Consider the following 24,929-nt stretch of genomic DNA (forward strand, 5'->3'; position numbering starts at 1 on the left):
AACACTGCCTTGGTGCAACAAATCTTTCCTTCCAGAACAAGGCTGCTGAATGCTGCCAGAAAGTCAAGCAAAGACTGGTGCCTCAGGAGCATTTCCTCACAGCCCCCAGCAGCAGGGATGCCCAGGACACCAGCAGCACCCAGCCCTGCCAACCTGCTGAGTGCGGCAGCTGAGCTGCCCTCATGCTGCAGTGGCCTTTGTGAGCCCCCAGGGTCCAGGTTCCTTTTGCCACCCTCTTGCTGGCAGATCCCGGAGATTTTCCCAACTTTTCCTTTTGCTTCTCCCTTTCCCACATCCCTGTGCTCACTAGCACACAGCTGTGGGTTACAGCAGGTGGCCAACCACAAAACCCAAACCATTTTCCATCTCTGTTCTAAGGCAATCCTTGGTACCTGAGACAGCCAGGGGACCACTCCCAAGGAGGGGGACTGCCACTAAGTCATCCCCCTCCTACTTAGACAGGGCCAGCTGGGGATGGTGCTCTCCTAAGGCTAGAACAGGATTTGCTTTGTCATGCAAGCTTTTGAGGAACATTAGGTAAAAGGGAAAGGTACAGTGACTGAAAGGATTTTGCTGTCTCATTTGTTCATTTAATAGCTCAGAAGTCAAGGGTAATACAATGAGTAATTGCTCAGGAACAGCCCCCTTGCCATCAGCAGCAGAGGAAGGTCCAATGTCTAACTGATTGGTTAATTATTATTGCCTTGTCTGATTAAATCCTCTTCAATTTCTTTATTTATTTTTTAGGAAAGCTAACCCGTGATATGTCCTCCAAGCCAGCACCAATGTACTGCTGATGAGAACAGCAACGTGATGTGTTAGACAAGAAATCACTGAACTGAATCACCCTGTGGTCCACACTGTGGTCTTTCCTGTCACTCCAGCTCACAACCTTACCTTCTGAGCAGTGTTAACTACAGTGTGGCCAACAATACCACACTTCTCTAAGCTCCCCGTTTTTACCCACATGTGGTCCAACATCTTATAAATTAAATTTTCAAAAGCAGCGCTCCTTCTTGCCTGTCTCACCCAATCTGGTCTGGGAAGGAGACTTCTGCAAGGCAATCTGCAAATTAGCCCAGTCATCGCTGCTCATCTCCCTTTCTGAGGAGTTTGTTTCTCTGTTTTGTTATGGTAAAGCACTTTGAGTTCAAAAGTCTCTTAAAAAACAAACAAACAAAAACCCTTCACGCAAATTGAACTGCACTCTGCATGTATGATACCAGAGGGCTGTGTCAGCAGAACATTCCCACTGAGTTACAGTCGTGCCACTGTGATAACACAGAATCATCAAATCAGTTAGGTTGGAAAAGACCTCCAAGTTATCTTAATCACCACCATGACTCACGAAATCTCACAACTTAAGCCATGAACTCGGGTGTCCAGAACTACAGTGATTATATCCATACATGAAACCACTCCGTGAACTCAGGTGGCCTGAACTACAGCATGAAACCATTCCTTCTGACTTTGAATCCTTCCTACTGACTGCACATCAGCCAGTGCTGGAAAAGGCTGTGACGCACACAAAGCAGCCATTCCTTTCCCAGCTCTTATGTTAAGAAACACCACGTATGCTCCTGAGATGTATTTTGGGAAACACTGATGGATCCATGTGAAAGGTGGATGTGTCCTCTGAGATGCAGCTATGTGGTTAGTCTTTTTACAGGTTTTCAGCTGCCTCGTTTCGTTAAGGTGCCATGCTGCTGCCACCTTTTCAGATATTACATTCTCCTGTCATCCTCACAGACTGCATGCTACTGCCAAGATGGGCACACAACTTTGAACCCAAATCCGAAGTCTTACACTTTGTAAGAATCTCTCTGTTGTCAGGGGGATTCTCCTCAGCTTTGTGCATTTCTAGAGAACACCAAGGAGCAAGATTAAAGGTCCTTTATCACTGGGTTTCTACTCTGACGAACTTCTCTGACACCGTTCAGATATTTTGTTGGGCATTTTGCAAGGTAACTGAAAGGAGTCTTAAGGCTTCAGTTCTGACTAGCCAACAGTAACTCCACAGGCTCTTTCCCCCGAGCACTGTCTGAAGAATAAACATATGGTTTGTGCTTCATGTCAAGAAAAGAACCTGGAAACTCCCCGAGAAAAGCCCCTTGGCTTCCCAAGGAATCTCATTATCTACTCCCTGTCCCCCTCGAGCACTCTCACTCTGTAGCCCAAGCTCGCTCCCAACTCCCAACTAGCTCACCTAACCAGTCACGTCAGTAGACTTCTTCCCATTGTGTACATCACGTGTTTATCACCTCTGTCACCTCTACGTATCGACAGCTTTTTTGTGCTTCTCTTTATCTAGAAGCTGCTGGATTTCTAATCCCCAACTATCCACCACAGCAGGCCTTGTCTTCCAGCTGTGACTATGATGTTTCCCTCCCCGGCATTCTAGATTTGATTGTTTTCTCCTTTGGTGCAGCCGGAGGCTGACTAATTCTGATGCTTATCTCTGTTCTGCTGCTCTCAGACCTAGCTGTCCTGACACATGACTAGGGTTTTAGTCACATTTTTAGCTCAGTGTTTATTTGCCGTTACCTTGCCCCTGGTAAATGTTTGTGTCTCCTGTGCAATCTGCCTCACGTTACACAGATGAGCTCATGTGGACTCCTCCATTCACAGTAACTCTCTAAAAGTGACACCAAAGCACAACGTACTGAACTATATGAAATAGATCACACACTTCTATTTGTAAAATTATTAAAAAAAAAAACACGGCAAGAGGGGAGCAGCTGCAGTGTTTATTTGACAATCACATGCAGTGCTACACAAGTCATTCTCTACGTGCTCAGCTCCCTTCTTCCCCTAGTATTGCTGAGCAGCTTGTTGCCACAACGTCCAGAAATGAGTCCTTTTATTTAAAATGGCCAACGCCAAGTTTCCAGCCAGGCCAGGGACTGGTCACTCAGGGGAAACCAAGGGAAGAGACGTCAGACTTTGTCACCTAGTTTGCATCCTCTGCAGCCTGAGGACGGAAGTGGTACACATCTGTCCATGTGGCAGGGCAGACCCTGGAGTCTCATCGCTCTTGTCCCAGCACAGTTCCTTCCACTACAGGATGTTCTTTGCAATTGCGTTCAGGGTCCTCACTTTGGCCACATCTGCCACCTTTATGGAGTATTCAGGGGCAGAGAAGGATGCTCCCATGGCAACGTTTGGATTTCTGTAAGGAAAACGAGTGGTTACTAGCTGCAGGTGATACAGGTGAGTGAGATACATTAAGGATACCATTTCTCCCAGTGTCAGCAGTTGCCGGAATACCTGCTAGTCCCACCCAGAACAAAGATGAGAGACAGTGACAGAATGAAGAATAATTCAAAGGACAGAAAAAACAGCACCTACAGAAACTCAGCACACACCTGTGATCAAATGTAAACCATTCCCCACTGTGCACAGAGGTGTCTCCCATAGGCCTCCCAAAAGCCACACACAGCAGTTTTACAGGTCAAAGACAACTAGACCAGAACCTGCCTTCCCAAGCACACGCACACTCACAAACCCTAGGGCAGCAGTAGCAGAGGGAATGCCCCAAGGATCTGGTTGTGCTTGGAGCTTGAGTCCAGATGACAAGCACCGCTGGATGCATACGCTGAAGAACAGAGCCAGGCATCACGATCCCAACCACAAGAGCACAATCAGCACCCAGAAAGCTGTTTGAAATTTACACCTCTTCTACAAAATTACATTCACATGAATCCAGCTTTTCCCTTACACAGGATTGCGAGAAAATAGTCAAAATATAACCAGTTACCTGAACTTCATCCCTGAGTCCCGGGCTGAGCGAGCAGAGCAGTGAAACTCAGAAACAGTAGAGCCTTCCAGAATCCTCTGCAGGTTGCGCTCCGTGATGCCACCCCCTGGTGGGAAGAATCCCTGTTTATGTCACATCCAGCACAGAAAGCAACACCACAAACCCACCATCACTCCTGGGATCTACCTGCTAACGGATCAGTGCCATCTGTACAGAGGGGGAAGAGCCCTTGGGACAATGGAGACCCTGGTGCTTGTGAAGAGATGGGAGAAGCTGTGGCTCACGCTCTCCCACAGATCTAGAACTGTCCCCAGATCCTTCAGTGAGCAGCAGCTGCAGGCTCCGAGGCCTTTACTCACAGCAGGGCAGGAGCACCTCCCTGCTGGGGACCTGGCTCAGAAAGCCCCATGAGGCAGCACAACCCAGGGCAAGGGGCTAAGGAATAGGAGCCAGAGAAAACTGGACCTGTTACAGATAAGAAGAAAAATAATAATAATAATTACCTGGCACCACCACAATTCTGCCCTTTGCCTGAAAGAAGAGAAACACGTTAGTGATACTGCCACAGCACCATGTCCCCACGTGCCATTATGTGGTGGCAATGAAAGCTTGTGTACCGTGCCCTCAGAAAGCTCACGAATGCAACCACAGGTTATGATTCACACTCTCACCCATCTTTTTTGTCCTATTCCCATTTTGACAAAGAAAAGCAGAAAAGCCTTACAGCTTACTCATCACTATTTCCCATTGCCTCTATCTCACCTGACTACCCCTCATAAACATATTGCATTTTCCAAACAGGAACTGAGACACCCCAGAAGAGCCCTCACGCTGCTGCCTGTGCGAGTTAACCACAGAAGCAGCTTCCCAGCCAAGTTTCTAAGCATCAGAGCCCTGAAGGGCAGCTCACAGGGGCACTGCTGCCCCAAAGCTGGGATCAAATTGCAGCCAAAGCCCCGTCCTGAAACCAACTCTTACTTCCCTCCTTTGCATGAGCAAGAACAGCCCAATCAGCCCTTGCTGCAGGAGACTTCAGGGATCCAACCCACAGGGACTTGGGAAAACAGACTAAAGCCAAACTAGAGGTGGATGGAAAGAGCTCCTGGACAGCAGCTCCCTCACAGAAATGAGGGTTACCACACAGGAGCTGCCTCCAGGCAATGCCCAAGAAGAAGCCAGAGGAGCAGAGGTGACCCAGTGGAGCAGAGGGAACACTCACCTGCTCTGCAAGTTTCTTAATCAAAGACAATCCTTCCAGCGCTGAGCTGTCACAGCCACTGGTCAGCACACGCTCAAACCCCAGAGAAATCAGGGTCTCCAGTGCCACCTGAGGGTCATGCACCATGTCGAAGGCTACAAAACCAATGGAACAGTTCAGGAATCACTCAGCTCATTGCTCAAACCCTGCTCCCACCCCCAGCTGAGGGAAAAGGAGATGGGAAGGGTCCTTCTCCCAGCTCATCACCGCTGCAAGGAGGCACAGCTCCCGGCTATGACATCGCCCTGACAGCAGGGCTGCAGTGCTCAGCTCCTTGAACATTTCAACATTTCCTCCCCCCACAGGGCAGTGACACTGCTACCAAGCCTGGACCCCCTGGACTTTTTACCTCCTGGGCAAAGGGCACAGCCACAGCGTACTCTTGCAAAGCACACACAGCTTTCCCCCACCTCCAAAGGAAGACCAACATCCATTAAGCCCAGCTACCTCCCAGCCCCACGTCCCATCAGCAGACCAGAAGCTGGGCCCTGTGCCCGGTGACTCACCTCGATGAAATGTGACAGGCAGGGGACGACACGCAGCTGCAATAAGAAGGCACATGGTCAGTCTGGGCTGGTAGAGAGAGTCCCTTGTGCTAGAACCAGAGAAGTACATAAGGTAAAAGAGGAAAAACGCTTCTGGGGCCCATTCTGGGGAGCTCAGAACACTTCCAGCACTTGCTGGGAACAGCACAGCTACAGCTGCTTCTCCTTGTCCAGCTTCTTTGGTTGGGAAAAAATCCTCTACTATTGCCAAACAAGAGTTTCTCTGCAGGAACTAAGTATGGAAGTTGTCTCATCTACCAGGGAAAAGGGACAGGACCAGTGCTCTCTGAAAGCAAGAGATATGATTTTCCCATTTCTTTCACTATCCTTAATTTCTATTCTAAATCAGTCCATAACAAACTTTGCCAATGGTGCTCAACAATTAACTAGGTAAAGGTTATCTACTTCTACAAAAAGAAACCTAACTGCCTCTTGCCCTGAAAACACTGGGCCCAGCAGAGCACCTCATTGCTTTAATGGATGCAAATGCTGGCAAGATCCCTCTCTCGTGCTGTACTCCATCCACCACTTCCATCCTCACACAAAAATCCCAGTTCCATGCCACCAGAGAAAGGCTCAGTGCTCTTTGGCTCAGAACATAGCTAATGGAAAAGATGTGGAAGCAAATTCCTCTCTTGCTGTACGCTGAGGGTCTGGCCTAACAGTTTGTCACAGGGCATCAGGATATGAACAAAGGGCAAAAAAAATGGGAGGGAATCCAACAGTTTAAGATTCTGATCTGCCAAAGCACTTCACCTAATTCTCTCTCCTTTTGAAGCCCTATATTTGTGTTCCAGGTGGCTCCTGACTCAGTGAGCTGCTTGGGGCAACAGTTCTTGATCTGCAATACTTCTTACCTATTTAACATGCTGCAGGTATGACAATATGTGACACTGGTGCAGAGAGGAGCAAGGACACAGACAAAGCCTGCAGACCAAGGCACTCACACAGTGCTTTCCACAGCATCACAGAGACCAGCACAGAACTACGACACTTGCTCACGACGGCACCACACCAAGCTCGGCATTCGCAGATAGCGATGCTCTTACCCAGCAGCGCCGTGCAGAGCTCCGTGTCGATGCGCCCATCCTCAGTGAGAGCCCCGAACACCAGCCCGTCAGCCCCGTGCAGCTTGGCCAGGCGGATATCAGCCTTCATCACCTCCACCTCCCGGTCCGAGTAGAGAAAATCCCCGCCGCGGGGCCGGATCATGACGAACACCGGGACCCGCACGCACTGCTTCACCACCTGCAGGAGGCCTGGCGGGGACAGAGAGAGGTGAAGAGGAGGGGAAAGAGAGAGAAGGCGGGTTAGGGAGGGGGTGCCGGCCTGGGGAGGGCACGGGGGGGCGGGTACCGGGGGGAACGGGCACGGGGGGAGGGGGAACCGGGAAAAGGGGGAACCGGGGGGGTCCGCGTGCGGGGACGGGGCCTCACCCATACTCGGCGTGGTTCCTCCCTCGACGAGGCCCGCGCACAGCTCGATGCGGCCGGCACCTGCGGAGAGGCAGCGGCTCACAGCGGGCCCCATCCTCCCCGCCACCCCCCCCCGGTCCCCCCCGGTCCCCCCCGGTGCCGCCCCCGGTGCCTCACCTCCTCGCTCCGCGTTGACAGCCGACTCCACCGAGTCCACGCACACCTCCATGAGGAACCCATCCTCCATGCCTGCGGGGCGGCAGCGGAGCCGTCAGCCCGGCCGGCGCCATGGCGGCCTCCTCCGTGCCGCTCGGGCTCCCGCCGCGCTTCCGCTTCCGCCTCCTCCACTTCCGCTTCCGGCCTCGCCCCCTCGCGGCCCGGGCCCGCGCCCTCCGGCGCGGGCCCGGGCCGCGAGGGGGCGAGGCCGGAGCGCGCGCGCGGCCGAGGAAGCCCCGCCCCCTCCCCCCTAAGCCCCGCCCACTCCCCCTTAAGCCCCGCCCACCTCCCCCGGCCTCGCCCCGCGCCCTCCCCTCACCTGCGCTGGCGGCGCGCGGGGGTCGCTGCTGGCTCCGGGTCACGTGCCGCGGGAGCGTCATGGTGACGCCCAGCTGACGGCCGGAAGCGCTCCCCTACGACTTCCGGCGCCGCCACTTCCGGGGTCGCTCGCGATGCTGCGGGTGCTGCGCGGCGCCGGGGCCGGGGCGCGGCTGCTGGGCCCGGTGCGGGGCGGGGGCGGGGCCCGGGCGCGGCTCCTCGGCCTCCAGCAGCAGCCGCCAGCCCCGGTCCCGGCCGCCGTGGGGCAGTGGCTGCTCGCCTGTAGCGGCGCCGTGGCCGGGGCCGTGGTGCTGGGCGGTGTCACCAGGTGAGGGCGGCCCCGCCTGGGGGGGGCCCCGCTGAGCGGCACCGGGCGGGAGGTGGAAGCCTCGCACCTGCCTCCGGACATGGCTGTGAGGGGAGAGGGCCGGGGGTGGCAGCTGGGGATCACTGACAGGGATTTATGGGCGTCCCCCCAGCTCCCAGCCCTTTGCCCAGTTCTCTCAGTGCTGCCCGCTACAACCAGCGGCTGTGGGTAACGTAACGCTCAGGGAGTGACCCCTGTCTGCTCGCAGGCTGACAGAGTCCGGCCTTTCCATGGTCGACTGGCACCTGGTGAAGGAGATGAAGCCCCCGAGGACGCAGCAGGAGTGGGAAGCGGAGTTCCGGAAGTACCAGCAGTTCCCCGAGTTCAAAATGTGAGCGCTCAGAGGAGGGATGGGGCTGGGAGCATCACTCCTGTGGCTGTGCAGCACTGGGAGCTCTCACAAGAACTGCAATGCCCTCTAATACCACCAGCAAGGCGAGCAGAGCCCGTCTGGTGGTGGCCACACGCAGTCACCCTCCTTCACTGTCACCTCCTTCTCTGGAGGAAAGTGATCCCTCGTCATGGGAAGCCAGACAGTGGCACCACGTTAAGCAGTTCTTTGTTTTAACACCCCTAACAGCCTGAATCACGACATGACACTGACGGAGTTCAAGTTCATATGGTACATGGAGTACTCGCACCGCATGTGGGGCCGTGTCGTGGGCTTGGCCTACATCCTACCAGCTGCATACTTCTGGAGGAAGGGCTGGCTCAGCCGCCCCATGAAGGGCTGTGTCCTTGCACTCTGTGGGCTCGTGTGCTTCCAGGTGAGCGCTCTGCAGCCACGGGGAATTGATGTGCTATCTCCTGTGAACGTTTCCTGACTGAGCATAGTCAAAACACTGGGGTTAATGAAAGATTTTTGGGCGGAGGAGGGGTCAGTGCTGGTAAGGTGGTTCAGGATGGAAGAAACAAGTTGTTTGACCCCTAACGTTTCTCTGACTTTCTCTTTTATGGGATGGGGGAGCTGGCTCTCACCCTCTGTTGTTTTGCCAGGGGCTGCTGGGCTGGTACATGGTCAAGAGTGGACTGGAAGAAAAGCCAGACTCCTACGACATTCCTCGGGTCAGCCAGTACCGCCTCGCAGCGCATCTCGGCTCCGCGCTGGTTCTGTACTCTGCCAGTCTGTGGACGGGGCTCTCTTTGCTGCTGCCGCGACACCAGGTACGAGGGGGTGCGTCAGCAGCTGAAGGCACAGCGTAACGTTCGGAGGGTGGGGGATGTAAGGTAAAGGAAAGGGTGTGGGGAGTGATGGTTACTTCCATTTTATCCTGTTCCTGGAAGCTTGTAGGAAGGATATTTGCTGACAGTTATAGGATGTTTCATTTGACTTGTACTGTTACGCTCACACTCAACAGTGATTAGTCTCAGAGTTCCTGCAGGCTCAGGCGGGTGTCCGCCTGCCTGGTTTAATTGATTTATGCTAACATTTGTCCAGTGGCCACTTCAGTTTCTGCACGAGGTTGGACTTGATTACTTGTGGTTCTTGAGGAACCATTGAAATGTGGCTGTGCTGTGTGTTGCCCCCTGTATCCCTCCTGTAAAATACACACCAACCTGTCAGCCTGTATATGCCATGAAAGCTTTCCTCACTTGCTGCAAACAGCACTGGAAATGCTTTTCTTGAATTCTTTTCACTTTGTTTTACAGTTACCCGAGACCCGGCAGCTCGTGCGCCTGAGGCACTTTGCTCATGGCACCACAGCTCTCGTTTTTCTTACGGCTCTTTCAGGTAAGGCCGCTTCATATCACTGTCCTGCCCATGGCTTGCTTCTCTCTGCCTTGTTTTCCTTCTGGCCTGGTGGGGACTGCAAAAAAAACAAAACCCACTGTGTTCTCTGGGAAAACGTCATTCCTTTCAGGGCACTTATATTCAAGATCTTCCCTTACTGGGAAGTTCTGAGCAGGCAGAGATGCGCCACACCACCTGTGTGCTGCTGTGTGATCTCTGGACATGTTTCCCAGAGAAATTCAGGATCAGGCTGTGTTCTTGCGTCAGGCTGCATTTAAGAGCTGTGCCCGGGGTGCTGTCTGTACCTCATCCAGCAGCCTTGTTCTCTGCTCTGGAATTGCAGGTGCCTTTGTGGCAGGGCTGGACGCTGGCCTTGTGTACAATTCCTTCCCCAAAATGGGGGAACGCTGGATCCCAGATGACCTTCTCGCCTTCTCCCCCACGCTGAGAAATATCTTTGAGAATCCGACCACTGTACAGTTCGATCACAGGATCTTGGTAAGTGCCATCTTCCTGCTGTGTCTGCTTCCTCCCGGTTGCTTCGTACAGCCAAGCTGTCCTCTTTGGGCTGTGGCTCTGTCAGTGTGAGTGATATCCAGGGCGTCCTGAGGTCCTGAGAGCTTTGTCACTGCCTTGCTTCCGAAGAAAGAGGGAGGTTAGCACTCGTTTGTTTTTTTCCAATGTGGTCTCCTTCCTTAAGGATGTCTTCCTGCCCAAGTTACAGGCGTCATTTCTTTGTGTCTCATTTTCCATAACATCAGCTGCAGATCAGGGTAGCCCTCGCTGCGGAAATGTCTGTGGATGTTGTGTTGAAATAAAACTTGGAAATCTGACTACTGAGTGGTGTCTGCTTCCTCTAGCATTTCTCAAGTTCCTTTACACCAACAGTGCCTTGTGGGGAAAAAAACTCAGAGCAATTTGGATATTAAGTAACACTGCTGGCATTGCTGTGGGCTAAGCCACTGCAAAGACTGAAAGGAAGGATTAAGTGATTTAGAAGAGGAATCATCTGGTGTGGCATGTGTGATGAGATAATGCTGGGGAACTGTGGCTGAGTGGTGAAAATGAGATCAGTTTTCCAGCTGACAGCTTCCACCTTTAATTGTCAAGGTGACAGATGGAGAGAGGGCAAAAACATTGCCTAATGCATTGACGAAATGAGGAAAAGCCATTGGGAAGTAAAGCATTAATTCAGAGAAAATTGAGTTCTCCGTAACTCAGGTTAAATTTCAGGGTTAACCTGGTGGGGGGCATGGGAACTCCAGGATTTGGCCATGGCTATGAACTGTCTGTGGCTAGGAACTGTTCCTACAGCTTGATAAAATCACAGAATTGATTTTGCTCTGTGGAAGGTGCAGCCAAAGGCATCTGCGCCCTTTTCCTTCGGACTTTTCTCGAAGGGCGGTTGTTCCTCCTTCCCACTACAACCTCATTTCCCTCTTTAGGGAACTGCCACAGTCACAGCCATCACGGCGCTGTACCTCTTCTCGCGGAAGATCCCGCTCCCTCGCAGGACCAGGACGGCAGTGGCTTCCTTACTGGCTGTGGCTTGCATGCAGGTACTTCTTATTTTATTTCCTTTGCAAAAGGTGGTCAAGACAGACCCTTCCCAATCATGGAAGCGGTGCAAGATCTTCGCTTGCACAAAGAGCTGGGAGGTGGCACTGCTTGCACAGGCCGATTTGGAGGGTGGGAGGTCTGGTTGTGGGCCTTCCTTTGTCACATTTAGTGCTCGGTGCCATGTCAGCAACCACCCTCACGCTTGTTCCTTCCCGCCAGGTGGGCCTGGGCATCAGCACCCTGCTGCTCTACGTCCCCACGCCGCTGGCCGCCACGCACCAGTCGGGCTCCCTGGCGCTGCTCAGCGTGGCGCTGTGGCTCATGGCCGAGCTGCGGAGGCTGCCCAAGTGACCGCGGGGGCCGGGATGCACGGCCACAACCACCACCACCACCACCACGACCACCACCACCGTGGCAGCGGTCAGGCTGCGTGCCATAAAGGAGCTGCTGTCACCCAGCCGCTGGTGTCTGCCTGCTTGAGGGGCGGGAGGCGCGGGCTGCGGGGCCCCATTGAGGCCGGGCCCCCCCCATTGAGGCCGGGGCCCCCCCATTGAGGCCGGGGCCCCCCCATTGAGGCCGGGGCCCCCCCATTGAGGCCGGGGCCCCCCCATTGATACCGCGGCGCAGTGGGAAAGGGGCGGGGCTTCCCCGCGCGTCTCGTCCAATGGGAGGCGGCGGGGCCGTGGCGCGCCGCGCGCTGATTGGTTGCCGTGCGGGGAGCGGAGCGGAGCGGGGAGGCCATGACTGCGCACAGCTTCGCGCTGCCGCTCGTCCTCTTCTCCGCCTTCTGGGGGCTCGTGGGCGTCGCCGCCCCCTGGTTCGTGCCCAAGGGGCCCAACCGCGGGTGAGTGCGGGGGTCTGGGGGGGAACCGGGGAGAACGGGGCCGGGCAGCGCGCCCTGAGCCCGCTGTCTCCGCAGGGTGATCATCACCATGCTGGTCACCACCGCCGTGTGCTGCTACCTCTTGTGAGTACCCGGCCTGCAGCCGGCCCTCCCGGCCTCCTTCCCTCCCCTCCTGCTTCCCCTCCCAGCCCCGCGCCTCACAGCCCCCGTCTGTCCGCAGCTGGCTGATCGCCATCCTGGCGCAGGCCAACCCGCTGTTCGGGCCGCAGCTGAAGAACGAGACCGTCTGGTACGTGCGCTTCCTCTGGGAGTGAGCCCCGCGCCCCAACGGACAGCCCCCCGGCGTCACCGTGAGTGGGCAGGGACGGCTGATGTGTCCCTAAAACCTGCGGGTGGGAGCTGCTTCGGTTTGTGGGGCCGCGGGGTGCTGAGCCCAGCGTGGGGGTGCTGCATCCGAGCAGGGCCTCAGCAAGCCAAGGACTCCCACCTGAGCTCTGTCTGGGCACAGCTCGGTGCTAACGTCTCCCTTTCTTCCTCCCCCAGCTCCCGCCACTGCTCCAGCATCTCCCCTCCCGTCCCAGGCAGCCCCCAGAGGTGCTGGGCCAGAGGCTGGACCCACAGCCCCAGCGCATCCTGAGCTCTGCATCCCCGCTGGCTGCAGGCAGTGCCCCTGGCCGGGATGAGGAGCTCGTGCAGGCAACAACCTCCCTGCCATCAGTCCCTGGCTGCAGCCGCCCTGGTCCCTGCTGCGGGTAGGAGAAGGGAAGGTTGGTGCTGCAGGAGGATGTGGGCTGGCAGGGGTGCGATGCGGGAGGTGCTGGGGTGTGGGGCCGGGGGCTCTGCCTGGCAGCCTGGGGCTGGAGGGGGGCCCTGTCATCTCCTGCCCCAGCAGCCAGGGTGCTGCAGTAGTGTCTAGGTACTGCCGTCATTCCTACCCATGCCCATGTTCTGAGAACTTATGGAGTTGTCCCTTGCCCCTATTTATCAGATATAACTTATCTGTATTTATTAATTTGTCTGTGTTAAGTTTGTGTTGTGGAAATAAATCCTTCTTTTAGTAAGTGATGCTGGAAGCAGTCACTTGCTTGGAGGCAGAGGAAGTCTGGGCTTTATTCTGATTTTCTCCCTTCCCCCATCACCCCTAGCACTGCTCTTGTGGTGAGAACAAGGCCGGGATCCTCAGCTGTTGAGGAAAAGGTGGTAGCATGTCTGCAGGGCAGATCTTATCCTTGATGCCACCTGCATGGTAGTCCGTTGGACCAGGGTCACAGATAAACCATGGCATGTGCTGTGGAAAGAGGTGGGCAGCATTATTTGGGAGGATCACAGCTGCTCAGTGAGCTCAGCTGTGCAGAGCAGCTGTTGGCACCAAGGCACCTCCCTTGCCCCACACCAGCAGCAAGTCCCAGTCACGTGAACCAACGCCAGGCAGAGGGCTGCGGGTTCACGGGCATGCCTGCAGCCCCCTGGCTGGATCTCACTCTAGAGCACAAGACAACGGCTGGATGGCTCAAGGCTTTTTTTTATTGCTACAGGAATGGTCATAGATGAATTCAAGTAAAAGTAAAGAGCTTGTTTTGGTTGGTCCGGACTCCAGCCCCAGAGGAACAGGGCTCGTGCTGGTGCACAGAGTGATGCAGAAGGCAGCCCCAGCCCTGAGCTGCCCCCCTGCACCCCCAGCACAGCTGGAGTGAGGTGGCTGCCCCAGAGGCAGGCCCAGCCTGCGTTCATGGGGCAAGAACCACTGGTCCTTGCACTTAGTGCCCGATTAACTGTGGGATGCCCCATGCTTAGGAGGGAACGAATGAAAGAAGCACAGCCTGCTTTGGTGGGGCCTTGGGAAACGGTCCCTGAGCCCTCAGTGCTGTGCCTGGGTACCGATTGAGACTGCAGGAGGATTGTTCTGGGGAGGGGGGGCTGCGGCAGACAGCACAGCACCAAGAGGGAAGGCTCTGAGCAGGGTCAGCCCTAGCGGAGCAGCTTTTGGGAGCTTTTGGCTCAGGGATTCCCGCAGTAACGTTTTGGGCCCCGATGCTTGTACCAGCCTGGGGAAAGGCCAGCCTAGGCAGCGGGCTGCAGCACCTCCTCACCGAGCTGCTCTGCGAACTGGGGACTGAGTGAGGATAGCCTGGTCCTTCAGGCTGCAGCCCTGACTGGGCTGCCTCAGGGAAGTCCTGCTTCTCCCAGGGACCAGCAGGGGCTGCAGTTCAACCCTGCTGTGACAGCAAAGGGCTTTTCTGTACCCCCTGCAGCAAGGTGAAGGCCAGAGGCCAAGGAATGCAAAAATTAGGACTGGGGCGAGGCTGAGAGGAGGGCTCCCTTGTCCATTGGGCCGCCTCAGGCCCCAGTCCCTGGTTCTGAGGAGGAGATGACGGAGTGCAGAGCTGAGATGGTCCTCAAGGAAGCGTCCGAGCCCTGGCAGCCCAGGCTGGAGTTCAGTCCTGGTCTTGCAGGTGCAGCTGGCCAGCGGGTGCACCCCCAGGGTCACGGCCCGCCTGCCTGGCCCGGCGGCAGCAGCACCACCTTGTCCAGCCACAGCGCGTCGAGCTGCTGCCGCCGGTGGATGCGGCGCAGCCGCAGGAGGTAGAGGACTATGGCCAGCGCTACGACCAGGATGCAGGCGAAGAAGAGATAGTGGTTGTAGACGAAGGAGAGGCGCAGCCACGAGGCGTGGGCTTGCCGGATGTTCTCCTGCCGGAGATCCCTGCAGAGAGGAGAGTTGGAGTCGGGGGGGAGCTGCACTGGGTATGGAGTGCAGCTGAGAGCCCTTGTCCTGCTGCCACCCCTCCCCGCACAGCCCCAGAGCTACTTCTCCTCCTTCCTGCATTACCTGAGTGGCAGAAACCTTGTCTTGTAGAGGATGGCGCCCAGCGTCCACTGCACCTCCCGGTCGTACACCAGCTGGGCCGTGCGCAGGCTGGGGTAGTCGGGGGGGAAGTGGAAGCCCTGGTGAAGGACTTGGTACATCCAGGCTGACTTGAAGCACTGATACCTGCGGACGGCACACGGGAGCATCAGCCAGATGCGGCTGCAGGGCTGGACTCAAAGCAGAGCCCACCGGGGCCCCCCAGAGGTACAACCACGGCCCCTTACTTCACTCGGTGCTCGTCTGCGTGTGATGAGTAGAGGCCACCGCGGAAACGTTTGGTCAGCACCTCCCACCTCTGGCTGCAGTACTCCTGGGGAAGGAGAAGTCGGGGTTCAGCCCAGAGGAACATCCCCTGCTCCCTCCCAGCACCGTAACGGGTCGGGGCAGCGCTCACCTGGGCAGCAGCAGTGAAGGTGGGGGCGTTGTAGTAGCCCCCCAGGCGCAGCACGTCCTCGGTGCAGTAGAAGAACTCGGAGAAGCCATAAAACTCGCTGTTACTGAAGTCAATGGGCGCTTTGTAGGCCCCCGTTAGGGAGTCCTGGCTGCTGTTGGCCCCCCCCAGGAGGGGCTGCAGCAGCTTGGCACAGGCCTGCCAGTCCCCTCGCCCGCGCATGTGCAGCGTTCGCTCGCCCCTCGTCACCGTGTCCTCCAGCCCCACGGGCAGGCAGGGGTCCAGGAAGGGGGTCTCGGCGCTCAGCCCCGTCTGCTGGCCGTGCAGCCTGGGGAAGAAGCGAGAAATGAGAGGTGAGGAGAGAGCTGGAGGTGGGGACGCGACGGGACGACGTGCTGAGGGAATCCCTGCTGGAGGAGGGGAAGGCAGCAGGCGGTGGCGCTGATAAACCTGCCGGGCTCTGAGGGCAGCGCTCGGGCGCCACGTGAGGCCCAAGCCCGTGCTGCTGGCACCCCGCTGCTGCCAGCGTGGCCGTGGCAGCCGTTATCACCGCAGGCGGCTCCTGGGGCAAATCCAAGGGGGAGCGAGCGCCGGGAAGGCCCCGGTGGCTGTTTCACAACGGGGCGCCTCCAGGCGCAGCAGCAGTACCGGCTGTGGGCGTGGGTCTGGTTCAGCACCAGCTCCTCGTAGCGCTGCCGAGCGAAATTGCCCCCGAAGCCCAGGAAGGTGTTGACGTAGACGCGGTACACGTGGCCGCTGTGCTGCACGTCGCAGCCCAGGTTGAACTCCGCCAGCAGGCTCTTGGCAGCCTCCTCCTGAGGAAGCAGAGGGCAGCGATCAGCCACAGCCCTGGGTTTGCTGCTGGCGCCGTCCCCCGGCCGGGTACGCACCTGCTGCGGGGAGGAGAAGGCTCCGGAGCTGGGCACCTCGTAGGCGATCTGCAGGGAGGCGCCCCCCATGTCCAGGATCCCGACCGTGCGCTTCCGCACCAGGGACTCCGCCTGGTCCCCCAGCGCTACCGTGACCACCGCTGCCTCCTCTGCAACCCGCAGCCATGCATCAGAGAGGGGCAGTGGGGCAGCTCCTGCCCTCTGTCACCCTGCTGCCCCACAGCAGCCTCAGTGCACCCTCCGCATGCAGGGACGTGTCACCGCAGGCAGGGTTGGTGCCTCCTCCCCGTGCATGGCGTCAGGGCCGGGTGCTGCCTGCTCCCCCACTCACCGTCCTCGTGATCAAAGCGGCCCAGGACGAAGTTGATGCCGATCCAAGCGTAGACACCTGGGTGGGACAGAAGGGGTTTGCCCCCAGGCAGAACGCAAATGCTCCCACCCACGGCTCAGCTGCGCCTGATGCCAGCTCTGCGTGCTCCCGGCTAGGGCACAAGGACGAGGCAGCGGAGGTGGCAGCCGCAGCTCCTACCTTCCTGTTTCCCCGAGATCACTTCTGCGTGCGATTTGGAGAAGAGAAAGTCGAACTCCAGGGGTATGTTTTGCACCAAGTCTTCCAGGATGGCAGCTTGCTGCCTGCCGGGGCACAGGAGGGGGTCAGGGGCCGGGGGAGCCCCCGAGAGCTGCTCCCCGCGGAAGCAGCAGGGAGAGGAGCAGTTCCTCTGCAGCGCGCCCCTGCACCCTCCGGAAGAAACAAACGAAAGAAGCTCCAGCTGCTCGCTCCGGGCTCCAAACCAAAGCGTTTCCTCTCGAGGAGGCTGCAAGGCTCCCGTGCTGCCCAAACTTCCCTCCCCATGGGCTCCAACCCTCCTTGAGCCTTCGCTGCTCGTTCCTGGTGCCCACCCCTCATCCTCCCTGTGGCCGTGGCCGTTCCCCACCGCGCTCACCTCTGCGGCAGCAGCCGCATGCCGGCGGTGCACAGCACGTACAGCGGCGTCTCCTTGTGCTTCGGGGCCGGCACATGGGCGGCAGCGAAGCGCAGCAGGGGCCGCAGGTAGGGCGTCGCTCGCTCCGGCTCCGCCGCCGCCGCCACCGAGATCCCTGCGTGGGCATGGCGAGAGCCGTGAGCCCCGAGCCCCGGGGGCCAGCCCGGTGCCGCCCGGTGGTGCCGCACGTACCGGGTTTGATCTTCTTGACCACGGGCCGGCTGCCGCGGTCCCGCATCTGGCGGATGTCCAGCAGGTCGTGCGGGTTGCCGTTGTGCGGCGGCCAGACGTAGACGAAGACCCGGGAGCCGCTGCTGCCGCAGTCCACCACCACGCCGTAGCTCAGCGCCGCGTCCTCCGTATTGGTGGCCGCCAGCTCCTCCAGCCGCGACAGGTACCTGCGGGCACCGGGAACGGTGTCACCCCCCCACACACGGTATCACCACCCCCACCCCGTACCCCCCCCGGGCACTCACCTCTCTCCCCGGCGTGGCGGCGCAGCCCAGCGGCGGGGCGCGGCGGCGGCCAGCAGCAGCAGCAGCCCCGCGGCCGCGGCCAGCCCCAGAGCCACCGGGCGCGGCCGGGACCACGGGAACGGGGAGCGGCACGGGCAGGGCACGGAGAGCCTGCGGGGAGAGCGCGGGGTCAGGGCCGGCACCGGGGAGCACTGGGGAAGGGCACAGGGCAGGGCAGGGCGGGGGGGTCCCGGTCCCGGTCCCGGTCCCGGTCCCGGTCCCGGTCCCGGTCCCGGTCCCGGTCCCGGTCCCGGTCCCGGTCCCGGTCCCGGTCCCGGTCCCGGTCCCGGTCCCGGTCCCGGTCCCGGTCCCGGTCCCGGTCCCGGTCCCGGTCCCGGTCCCGGTCCCGGTCCCGGTCCCGGTCCCGGTCCCGGTCCCGGTCCCGGTCCCGGTCCCGGTCCCGGTCCCGGTCCCGGTCCCGGTCCCGGTCCCGGTCCCGGTCCCGGTGGGTGCTCTCCTCTCACCGGGCCATGTGCCGCCGCCGCGCATCGCCCCCGGGGCCCCGCGGCCACGTCACCGAGCGCCCCCTCCCCCGGCAGCCAATGGGCGCCCGCGGAGCCCGGCCCCGCCCCCTGCCCCGCGGCGTCCAATCGGCTCCTCCCCGCGGCCAGGCCACGCCCCCCTCTTCGCCCCCTCCCTTCCCGCTCCCTCTTCCCTCCCGCGTGACGTCACCCGCGGACTTTCGTCCTATCGCGGCGCCCGCCCCGCGGGCCAATGGGCGCCGTCCAAATAAACCGCACGCGCCGCGGGCTCTGAGTGACGCGCGGCTCAGCCAATCGCGCGGCGCCGTCCCCGCGCGGAGCGGAACAGGCCGCCGGCCCCGCGGGCGGACCAAAGGTCGCGGCGCCCGCCGGCCAACGGGCTGCGAGCGGGGGCGGGGCGAAAAGTTGCGGCGGCCAATAGGAAGGCGGGGCCGGCGGCGGGGCGGGCTCCCATTGGGCGGCGGCGGTGGCGGCGGGGCGGGGCGGGGCGCGGCGGGGCCGGGGCGGCGGCGGCGGCGGCGGCGGCGCCATGGAGCTGGGGGCGGGCGCGGGGGCGGGCGCGGGGGCGGGCGCGCGGGGCGGCGCGGAGTCGGGCCGCGTCCTGCTGCTGCTCATGGGCGGCGGCGGCGGCGGCGGCGGCGGCGCGGGGAGGGCGCGGCGGGGCGGGGGGGGCGCGGAGGAGGTGGAGGCGGCGCCCGGGGGCCCCGAGCCGCGCTCGCCGCTCCTCTCGCCGCCCGCCCCCGACTACGAGGCGCTGCCGCAGGGCGCCGCCGTGTCCACGCACATGCTGGCCGGGGCCGTGGCGGGCGTCATGGAGCACTGCGTGATGTACCCCGTGGACTGCGTCAAGGTGCCGGCGGGGGGGGGACCGGGAACCGGGCACCGGGCACCGGGCAGGGCCTGGGGGGGACAGGAGGCAGGGGAGGGGGGCGGGACCGGGGGGGGGGGAACCGGGAGGGGGAGGGTCCGGGGGTGGGGGACCGGGGGGGGTTGGGCCCGGGAGGTGGGACCCGGGGGTGCTCGGTACCGGGGGTTTATACCGGGGGTGCTCGGTACTGGAGGGGTTGGACCCGGGGGTGAGCACTTTGGGGGTGATCGGTCCCGGGGGCGCACCCCCCTCCCCAGGCCGCAGGGGTGACGGGCGTCCCGCCCGGGCTTTGCCTTGCAGACGCGGATGCAGAGCCTGCGGCCGGAGCCCGCCGCCCGCTACCGGAACGTGCTGGAGGCCCTGTGGCGCATCGTGCGGACCGAAGGCGTCTGGAGACCCATGCGGGGCATGAACATCACCGCCACCGGAGCCGGCCCGGCGCACGCCCTCTACTTCGCCTGCTACGAGAAGTTAAAAAAGACACTGAGCGACGTGATCCACGCGGGGGGCAATAGCCATGTGGCCAACGGTACTCGTCCCGACGGGGCCCCGCCGCCCTCCTCCGGGGCCCCGCCAGGCGCACGGGGCGAGCGGGGGCTGGGGACGGCGGGGAGGGGAGCGGGCAGGGGGCTGCGGGGCGGCGGGGAGGGGGCAGGGCAGGCAGCCCCACGGGGGTGGCGGGGCCAGGGATGTGCTAAAGCCCTGTGCTCTCTGCAGCCGCGAGCTAGCGGTGCCGGGCGAAGCGCTGCTCGTGCCTCCGCCTGCTCCTGCGCCCGCCCGAGCTGCTCCCAGGTATCCGTGGCTCGACGCAGGTCAGTGGCCAGCCGCCGGCCCCCGAGGACGGATGCCCGCGGATGGGAGCCGCCGACGGATGAGCAGGGACCGGCCGCGGCCGCGTGGGTTGGTGGTGCAGGAGCCCGCCCAGCGGGGTCGGGGCTGGTGGTGCTGTGGTGCCCGGTGCTTTTGGGCAAGTCCCGTCCTCGGCGGGTGTGCAGCAAAACGCTGTCTGGTTCCTCCTCCCGCGCGGTGCTGGGTGCAGCCACCCTCGTCCTGTGGGACCCCTGCGAGTCGGTGGCCTGCGAGGGCTGGGACTGAGGGAGTCCCAGCCGGCCCACGAGACTTGACAGACTGTCGCGCTCCTCTTCTTCTCTCTGTTGAACTCTTTTTCGGGTGGGATTTGCTGAGGACCAGCCCGCCTTCCGGACAGGAGATGGAGGCTGCCTTTGGATCTCGCCCTCCTCTGCGGGGGGACTTCCTCCTTTGCTTTGGCGGGGGACTCGGGGTCGTGGTGGAGCCCCGGGGTCTCTCGCCACCTCCTCCCCTCACATGTGGCAGTTCTTGTTTTGCAGGTGCAGCCGGGTGTGTAGCAACGTTGCTCCACGATGCGGCGATGAACCCTGCAGAAGGTAACGATGGGCCTGCCCTGCCGGGGGTCTAGGAGTGGGATCTGGCTGGGCTGCCCCCATCCCTCTGTCCTTGTTGCTCACCCAACCCCAGGGCTCCTTTGGGGGTCAGCATAGGCTGCATTTAAGGAGCCCAGTGGCTGCCACTTACAAAGCTGGGAAGTGGAGGGAATTCGTTCTGGGGAGCACAGCAAACCTCAGCTGAGGAGGAGCAGGGAGGGAGGCAAGGTTTCTTGCTGGAGCAGCAGAGAAAGCAAGAGAGACGTGATCCTTACTCTCAAAGTCGTTCCAAGTGCATTGAAACCAGACAATGCTGTGGTTAAAGCTCCTTGGGAAGATGCGATATGGCTCTAGGTACGTGGTGAGGATGAAAAAGCTGAGGGACAAAAGGCACCTTAAAGAAGTCTGGAGAAAAGATAACTTAGGGAATGTCTGGAAGGCACCGACTTTGTTAAGCTTGGTTTGAAAACAGGAGAAAGATTTTTAATTAATTAACATCTGTGAAGGTGGCGGGAGGAGCGGGGGAGGGATAATGAGTACAGACAGCGATGAACAGGCTCCTTCCTCGTACAACTGGGAGGCTCGTGACAGCAGGCGAGTAAAGATCCGCGGTAGCAGCTGCGGTGGCGAGCACCACACACACGGTGCTGAGCGGGGCCGTGCCCGCAGCCTGGCAGCCCCGCTGCCAGCTCCAGCCGACCCAGGCTGTGTGGCTCCCGCAGAACCCCCTGCCGGCAGCAAGGCCTCCTCCTGCCCACCACTGGGCTCTGCCCCTCGGGAGCAGGCAGCTGCTTCGGCCGGTCGGTTGTCATTCCTTGCCTGGAGCTACTCTTCTTACCCTGGCTGTAGCATTTGGAGGCGCATCGTTTTTAGCTCCTGCTGGACGTGTTAAGTTAGGGGACGCCGGGCAGCTGGAGGCTGTGCTGGGCTCTGCTCCTTCGTGGGGGGGGATTTTGGTGGCTGTGTCGGGCGTGCTGCAGATTGGGGGTGGCCGAGGAGGGACAGGATAACACAGACCTAAAAATCTGGGAAATAACAGAGTAACTGCAGGGGGCTTCCTCTGCCTGCACAGTGGGTCGGTAGGGGCAGGTGGGGAGAGGTGGGTGGCGTGGGGTGCACACGTCGGGTGGCAAACTTACACCTGGGCATGGGGACGTGCCCTGGAGCGGGCTGCAGGGTGTGCAGGTGGTGCTGTGAGGGCGCTGCCTGGTGCAGATGGAAATGGAAATCTGGCCAAGCCCTGCCGGGACGCTGCTGGCTGGAGCCGTGTGCCTTTAGCTCCCGAGCCAGCGTGACTGAAGTGCCGAGCGCCCGCAGGGAGCCTTCACCCTTACCCTTTCTCTCTCCTCTTCCTCTCTGCGCCCGGGTCCCGGCTGCTGCTGCTGCTGCTGCTGCCGCCGCCTGTCCCAAGTGGTGAAGCAGCGGATGCAGATGTACAACTCGCCCTACCAGCGCGTGACGGACTGTGTGCGGGCTGTGTGGCGCAACGAAGGGGCTGGAGCTTTCTACCGCAGCTACACCACCCAGCTCACCATGAACATCCCCTTCCAAGCCATTCACTTCATGACCTATGAGTTCTTGCAGGAGCAGCTCAACCCCCACAGACAGTACAACCCAGGCTCCCACGTGGTCTCCGGGGCCTGCGCGGGGGCCGTCGCTGCTGCTGCCACCACGCCTTTGGACGTTTGCAAAACGCTGCTCAACACCCAGGAGTCCCTGGCCTTGAGCTCCAACATCAGCGGACACATCACAGGCATGGCCAATGCCTTCAGGACGGTGTACCAGGTGGGCGGTGTGACCGCCTACTTCAGAGGGGTCCAGGCCAGAGTCATTTATCAGATGCCCTCGACGGCGATCGCCTGGTCCGTGTACGAGTTCTTCAAGTACATCCTCACCAAGCGCCAGGAAGAGCGTCGGGCTGGGAAGTGAGCCAGAGCTGAACCCGACTCCAGACCTGCTTCATCTCCCCTCCTGGTTTGTCTCCTGACCCTCTCCCTTTCGGTTTGGTTTGTGTTGAAGAGAGGGGGCGGCAAAGCCCTTCGGGGCTCAGCAACGCCATTTCTTGCCCGGGGCTGCTGCAGCTCTGCTCCAGCTGCACGGCTGGCTCTCTCCCGGGCCCTCAGAGATGTCCTGCTGGGAGCTGCAGCCCAGGTCACGTCCCCTGGCACTTCGGTGGAGCTGTGCTCCTCTCCTTCCCGTAACAAAAGCCTCCTCTACTGCAAAGCTCGCCCCTGCTTGGAGGGGAAGGTGAATGTCCTGCCCTGCCGCTGGCGGGGCCGCAGCTCAGCTCAGTCGCCGAGGAGGGGGCAGCGGCTCCGCCGGGGATGCTGGAGGCTTTGTCTGGCTTTTGGCTGAAGCAAAGTGTAAGCCTTGCCGTTGTCTTGTAGCACGCACACATGACGCTGACTGCCCTGGTGGTGGTGGTGGTGGTGGGTGGGGAAGGATGGCACTTGAGGAGGGGAGTCGTAGGTTTGTTAATGTTCCTGCTCTTGACACCTCCAATAAAAACAGTTCTGCTCTATTGTCGCATCCCCTTCTTGCTCTCGGGTGGCACCAGACCCTTCTGACTGCCCAGCGCTGGGCTCTTTTTTTGTGGCTCTCATCAGGGTGGCGGGTGGGATGCCTTGGGAGCAGCAGTGGGCAGATTCACCCACGTGCTTGGAGGTCCTTGTGTGAAGGGCAGGACATCTTTTTCAGCAGTTTGATGGCGAAAGGCGTTAAGTGGTGGAAGAAAGTCCGTGAGGAACACAGTGCTCTCAGCCCAGCCCCCTGCGAAGTCTCCATACAGCCAAGTACCCGTTACTGCAGCCCTGCACCACCGCTGCCACGAGGCTGGACGGGGCAGCTCAGAGCGGCTTCACCTCACAGCAGCGAGGCCGAGAGTCCTGCACCACCCAGCTGGGGACCATCCTGCCTCTCCCCTGCAGCCTCTCCCCTCCTGGGGCCGTGTGCCAGCCCCACTGGCCAGGCTGGGGGCAGAGCAGAGCCAGGCAGGGCAGCAGCCATGCTGCGTCCCCCGCTGGCTGCAGGGTTTCATCCAGGAGGGGCCACCAAGAGGCCCCTACAAACACAGTTGCTCAATATTTTCTCTAATTTAATAATATTAAATTACCTTTTTTTTTTTTTTTTAAACTGTTTTCTTAGCCATGTTGACACCGATTTCTGTTGGAGTCCCACCCGGCTCGGACCAACAAGGCAGAACCACGGGGCCATGTGCTGAGCACTGATGCCTTGCTTGCTTGTACCGCCTTACAGAGCCCACAGATCCCGTTGTGGGGTGCCATGGGGACGCCTGGCCCCAGCGGGATGCTCCCTGCGTGCCTGCAGGAGGGGCATCCATCCCACAGACACAGACGGGCCATGCCTGGAACAACTCCCTGGAGGAAATGCGCTCACAGCCGTGGTATGTGCTGTCTGCCAGCATCCCTGGGGGCTCGGGGCTGCCCCACACGGGGTGCTGGGGGCTCTGCCCTCACCGCTCTGCGTGTCCCTGAGTGCAGCCCCGCGTGGTTGCGTGCCTGCCCGCTGCTCCCCGCCTGGGCTGCGGGCTCCTGTGCCCTGTGGGCTCCTGTGCCCTGTGGGCTCCTGTGCCCGGCTTGTTCTGCACAGGCAGGAGGATCTGGCGCTCCTTAAAGAAACCAAAGCCACCGGGAAGCCGGTGAGCCTCCGCTCTCCCTGTTTCAACAGCTGGGGCTTTAAGAAATAACCCGAGGATTGCAAGATTTGGCAGCCCTGCGGCTCCTCCACCCAAGAGGGAGGAATCCGAGCAGCAGAAAAGGCTGGGAGAGACCCAGGGAGGATTAGCGGGCAGCGCGGGGCTGGGCTCTGCCAGCAGCGAGGCAGCAGGAGATGGGCACGACCCAGCAGAGCCGCTTCGGGGCCGGAGCACAGCCGCAGCTTCGCCTCCAGCCCTCGCACCGGGGCCATTGCAGATGCCTGGGAGGGAAAGGCATAAACACAGGCAGGGGCTGGGGGGAGATTCATGCTGTTAAACCCCTCGGCCGCTGGAAGAGGCTCTATAAATGTCAGCGGGCGAAGGCATGAGTGAAGGTGACTGCGGGGTGAGGAGGGGCGTTTCCAGGAACAACTGCCCGCACACAGGCTGGGGGAGGGAGCGGGACCCCCGGGAAGGGGGGTATCATAACTCAGCACGGCACAGGGGAGATCTTGGCTTCCTCCCATAGGGCCACGGCCTGCCTGCTCTGCTGGGGCTTTGCCAGCTCACCCAGCAGCAGCAGGGCGCTGCCAGTGCCCGCAGAGCAGCCCCGGGGTGGTGGCACTGCAGGGACCACAGCGCTGCAAGGGAGCATCCAGGGGCTTTCCAGACATCCCCTGTGGCCAAGCCATGGAAGAGTGGAAAAATCCCCTGTCCTGCTGCTGCCTCCTTCCATCCTCGGAGCTGAACCTCAGCTAGCCCGAGGAGCAGCTCCAGGACCATGCATGGGCCATGGAGGGCAGGAGGCAGTGTGCCTGCTGCTGGCGCTGCCTGCAGAGCGTGGAGCTGGGTGCTCCTCGC

The 24,929-nt window shown here is 60.4% G+C and overlaps 5 protein-coding genes across 6 annotated transcripts; 3 read left to right on the top strand and 2 right to left on the bottom strand.

The window, feature by feature from the left end:
* Positions 1-2,725: 2,725 nt before the first annotated feature.
* Positions 2,726-7,640, bottom strand: CUTC (cutC copper transporter). Of its 2 annotated transcripts, XM_038180926.2 has the most exons (9): positions 7,511-7,571; positions 7,153-7,224; positions 6,997-7,056; positions 6,610-6,819; positions 5,522-5,557; positions 4,977-5,110; positions 4,261-4,288; positions 3,758-3,863; positions 2,726-3,169 (listed from the first exon to the last, which is right to left on the bottom strand). In XM_038180926.2, exons 1-9 carry the CDS (start codon positions 7,569-7,571, stop codon positions 3,058-3,060), a joined length of 819 nt encoding a protein of 272 aa, XP_038036854.1. In that variant the 3' UTR covers positions 2,726-3,057. The 2 variants fall into 2 exon arrangements, with proteins under 2 accessions (XP_038036854.1, XP_071895789.1); XM_072039688.1 differs by lacking the exon at positions 6,997-7,056 and having other exon boundaries at positions 7,511-7,640.
* On the top strand, positions 7,587-11,625 carry COX15 (cytochrome c oxidase assembly homolog COX15). Its single transcript, XM_038180925.2, has 8 exons — positions 7,587-7,837; positions 8,085-8,207; positions 8,457-8,643; positions 8,873-9,040; positions 9,527-9,608; positions 9,952-10,106; positions 11,054-11,167; positions 11,388-11,625. Exons 1-8 carry the CDS (start codon positions 7,644-7,646, stop codon positions 11,517-11,519), a joined length of 1,155 nt encoding a protein of 384 aa, XP_038036853.2. The 5' UTR covers positions 7,587-7,643; the 3' UTR covers positions 11,520-11,625.
* A 130-nt stretch (positions 11,626-11,755) lies between these two features.
* On the top strand, positions 11,756-13,108 carry ATP6V0E2 (ATPase H+ transporting V0 subunit e2). The gene is made up of 4 exons (XM_027460338.3): positions 11,756-12,012; positions 12,088-12,135; positions 12,233-12,362; positions 12,556-13,108. Exons 1-3 carry the CDS (start codon positions 11,909-11,911, stop codon positions 12,324-12,326), a joined length of 246 nt encoding a protein of 81 aa, XP_027316139.1. The 5' UTR covers positions 11,756-11,908; the 3' UTR covers positions 12,327-12,362; positions 12,556-13,108.
* Positions 13,109-13,514: 406 nt separating this feature from the next.
* ENTPD7 (ectonucleoside triphosphate diphosphohydrolase 7) lies at positions 13,515-18,271 on the bottom strand. Its single transcript, XM_027460337.3, has 12 exons — positions 18,125-18,271; positions 17,622-17,771; positions 17,338-17,543; positions 17,107-17,260; positions 16,692-16,795; positions 16,494-16,550; positions 16,163-16,311; positions 15,921-16,087; positions 15,276-15,600; positions 15,106-15,191; positions 14,843-15,004; positions 13,515-14,716 (listed from the first exon to the last, which is right to left on the bottom strand). The coding sequence occupies exons 1-12, from the start codon at positions 18,130-18,132 to the stop codon at positions 14,497-14,499; spliced, it is 1,788 nt and encodes a 595-aa protein (XP_027316138.3). The 5' UTR covers positions 18,133-18,271; the 3' UTR covers positions 13,515-14,496.
* Positions 18,272-18,656: 385 nt separating this feature from the next.
* Positions 18,657-22,932, top strand: SLC25A28 (solute carrier family 25 member 28). The gene is made up of 4 exons (XM_072039696.1): positions 18,657-18,992; positions 19,311-19,539; positions 20,360-20,416; positions 21,825-22,932. Exons 1-4 carry the CDS (start codon positions 18,672-18,674, stop codon positions 22,340-22,342), a joined length of 1,125 nt encoding a protein of 374 aa, XP_071895797.1. The 5' UTR covers positions 18,657-18,671; the 3' UTR covers positions 22,343-22,932.
* The last annotated feature ends 1,997 nt before the right edge of the window (positions 22,933-24,929 follow it).

Source organism: Anas platyrhynchos, chromosome 6 (assembly GCF_047663525.1).
Source record: "Anas platyrhynchos isolate ZD024472 breed Pekin duck chromosome 6, IASCAAS_PekinDuck_T2T, whole genome shotgun sequence".
Taxonomy (NCBI): Eukaryota; Metazoa; Chordata; class Aves; order Anseriformes; family Anatidae; genus Anas; species Anas platyrhynchos.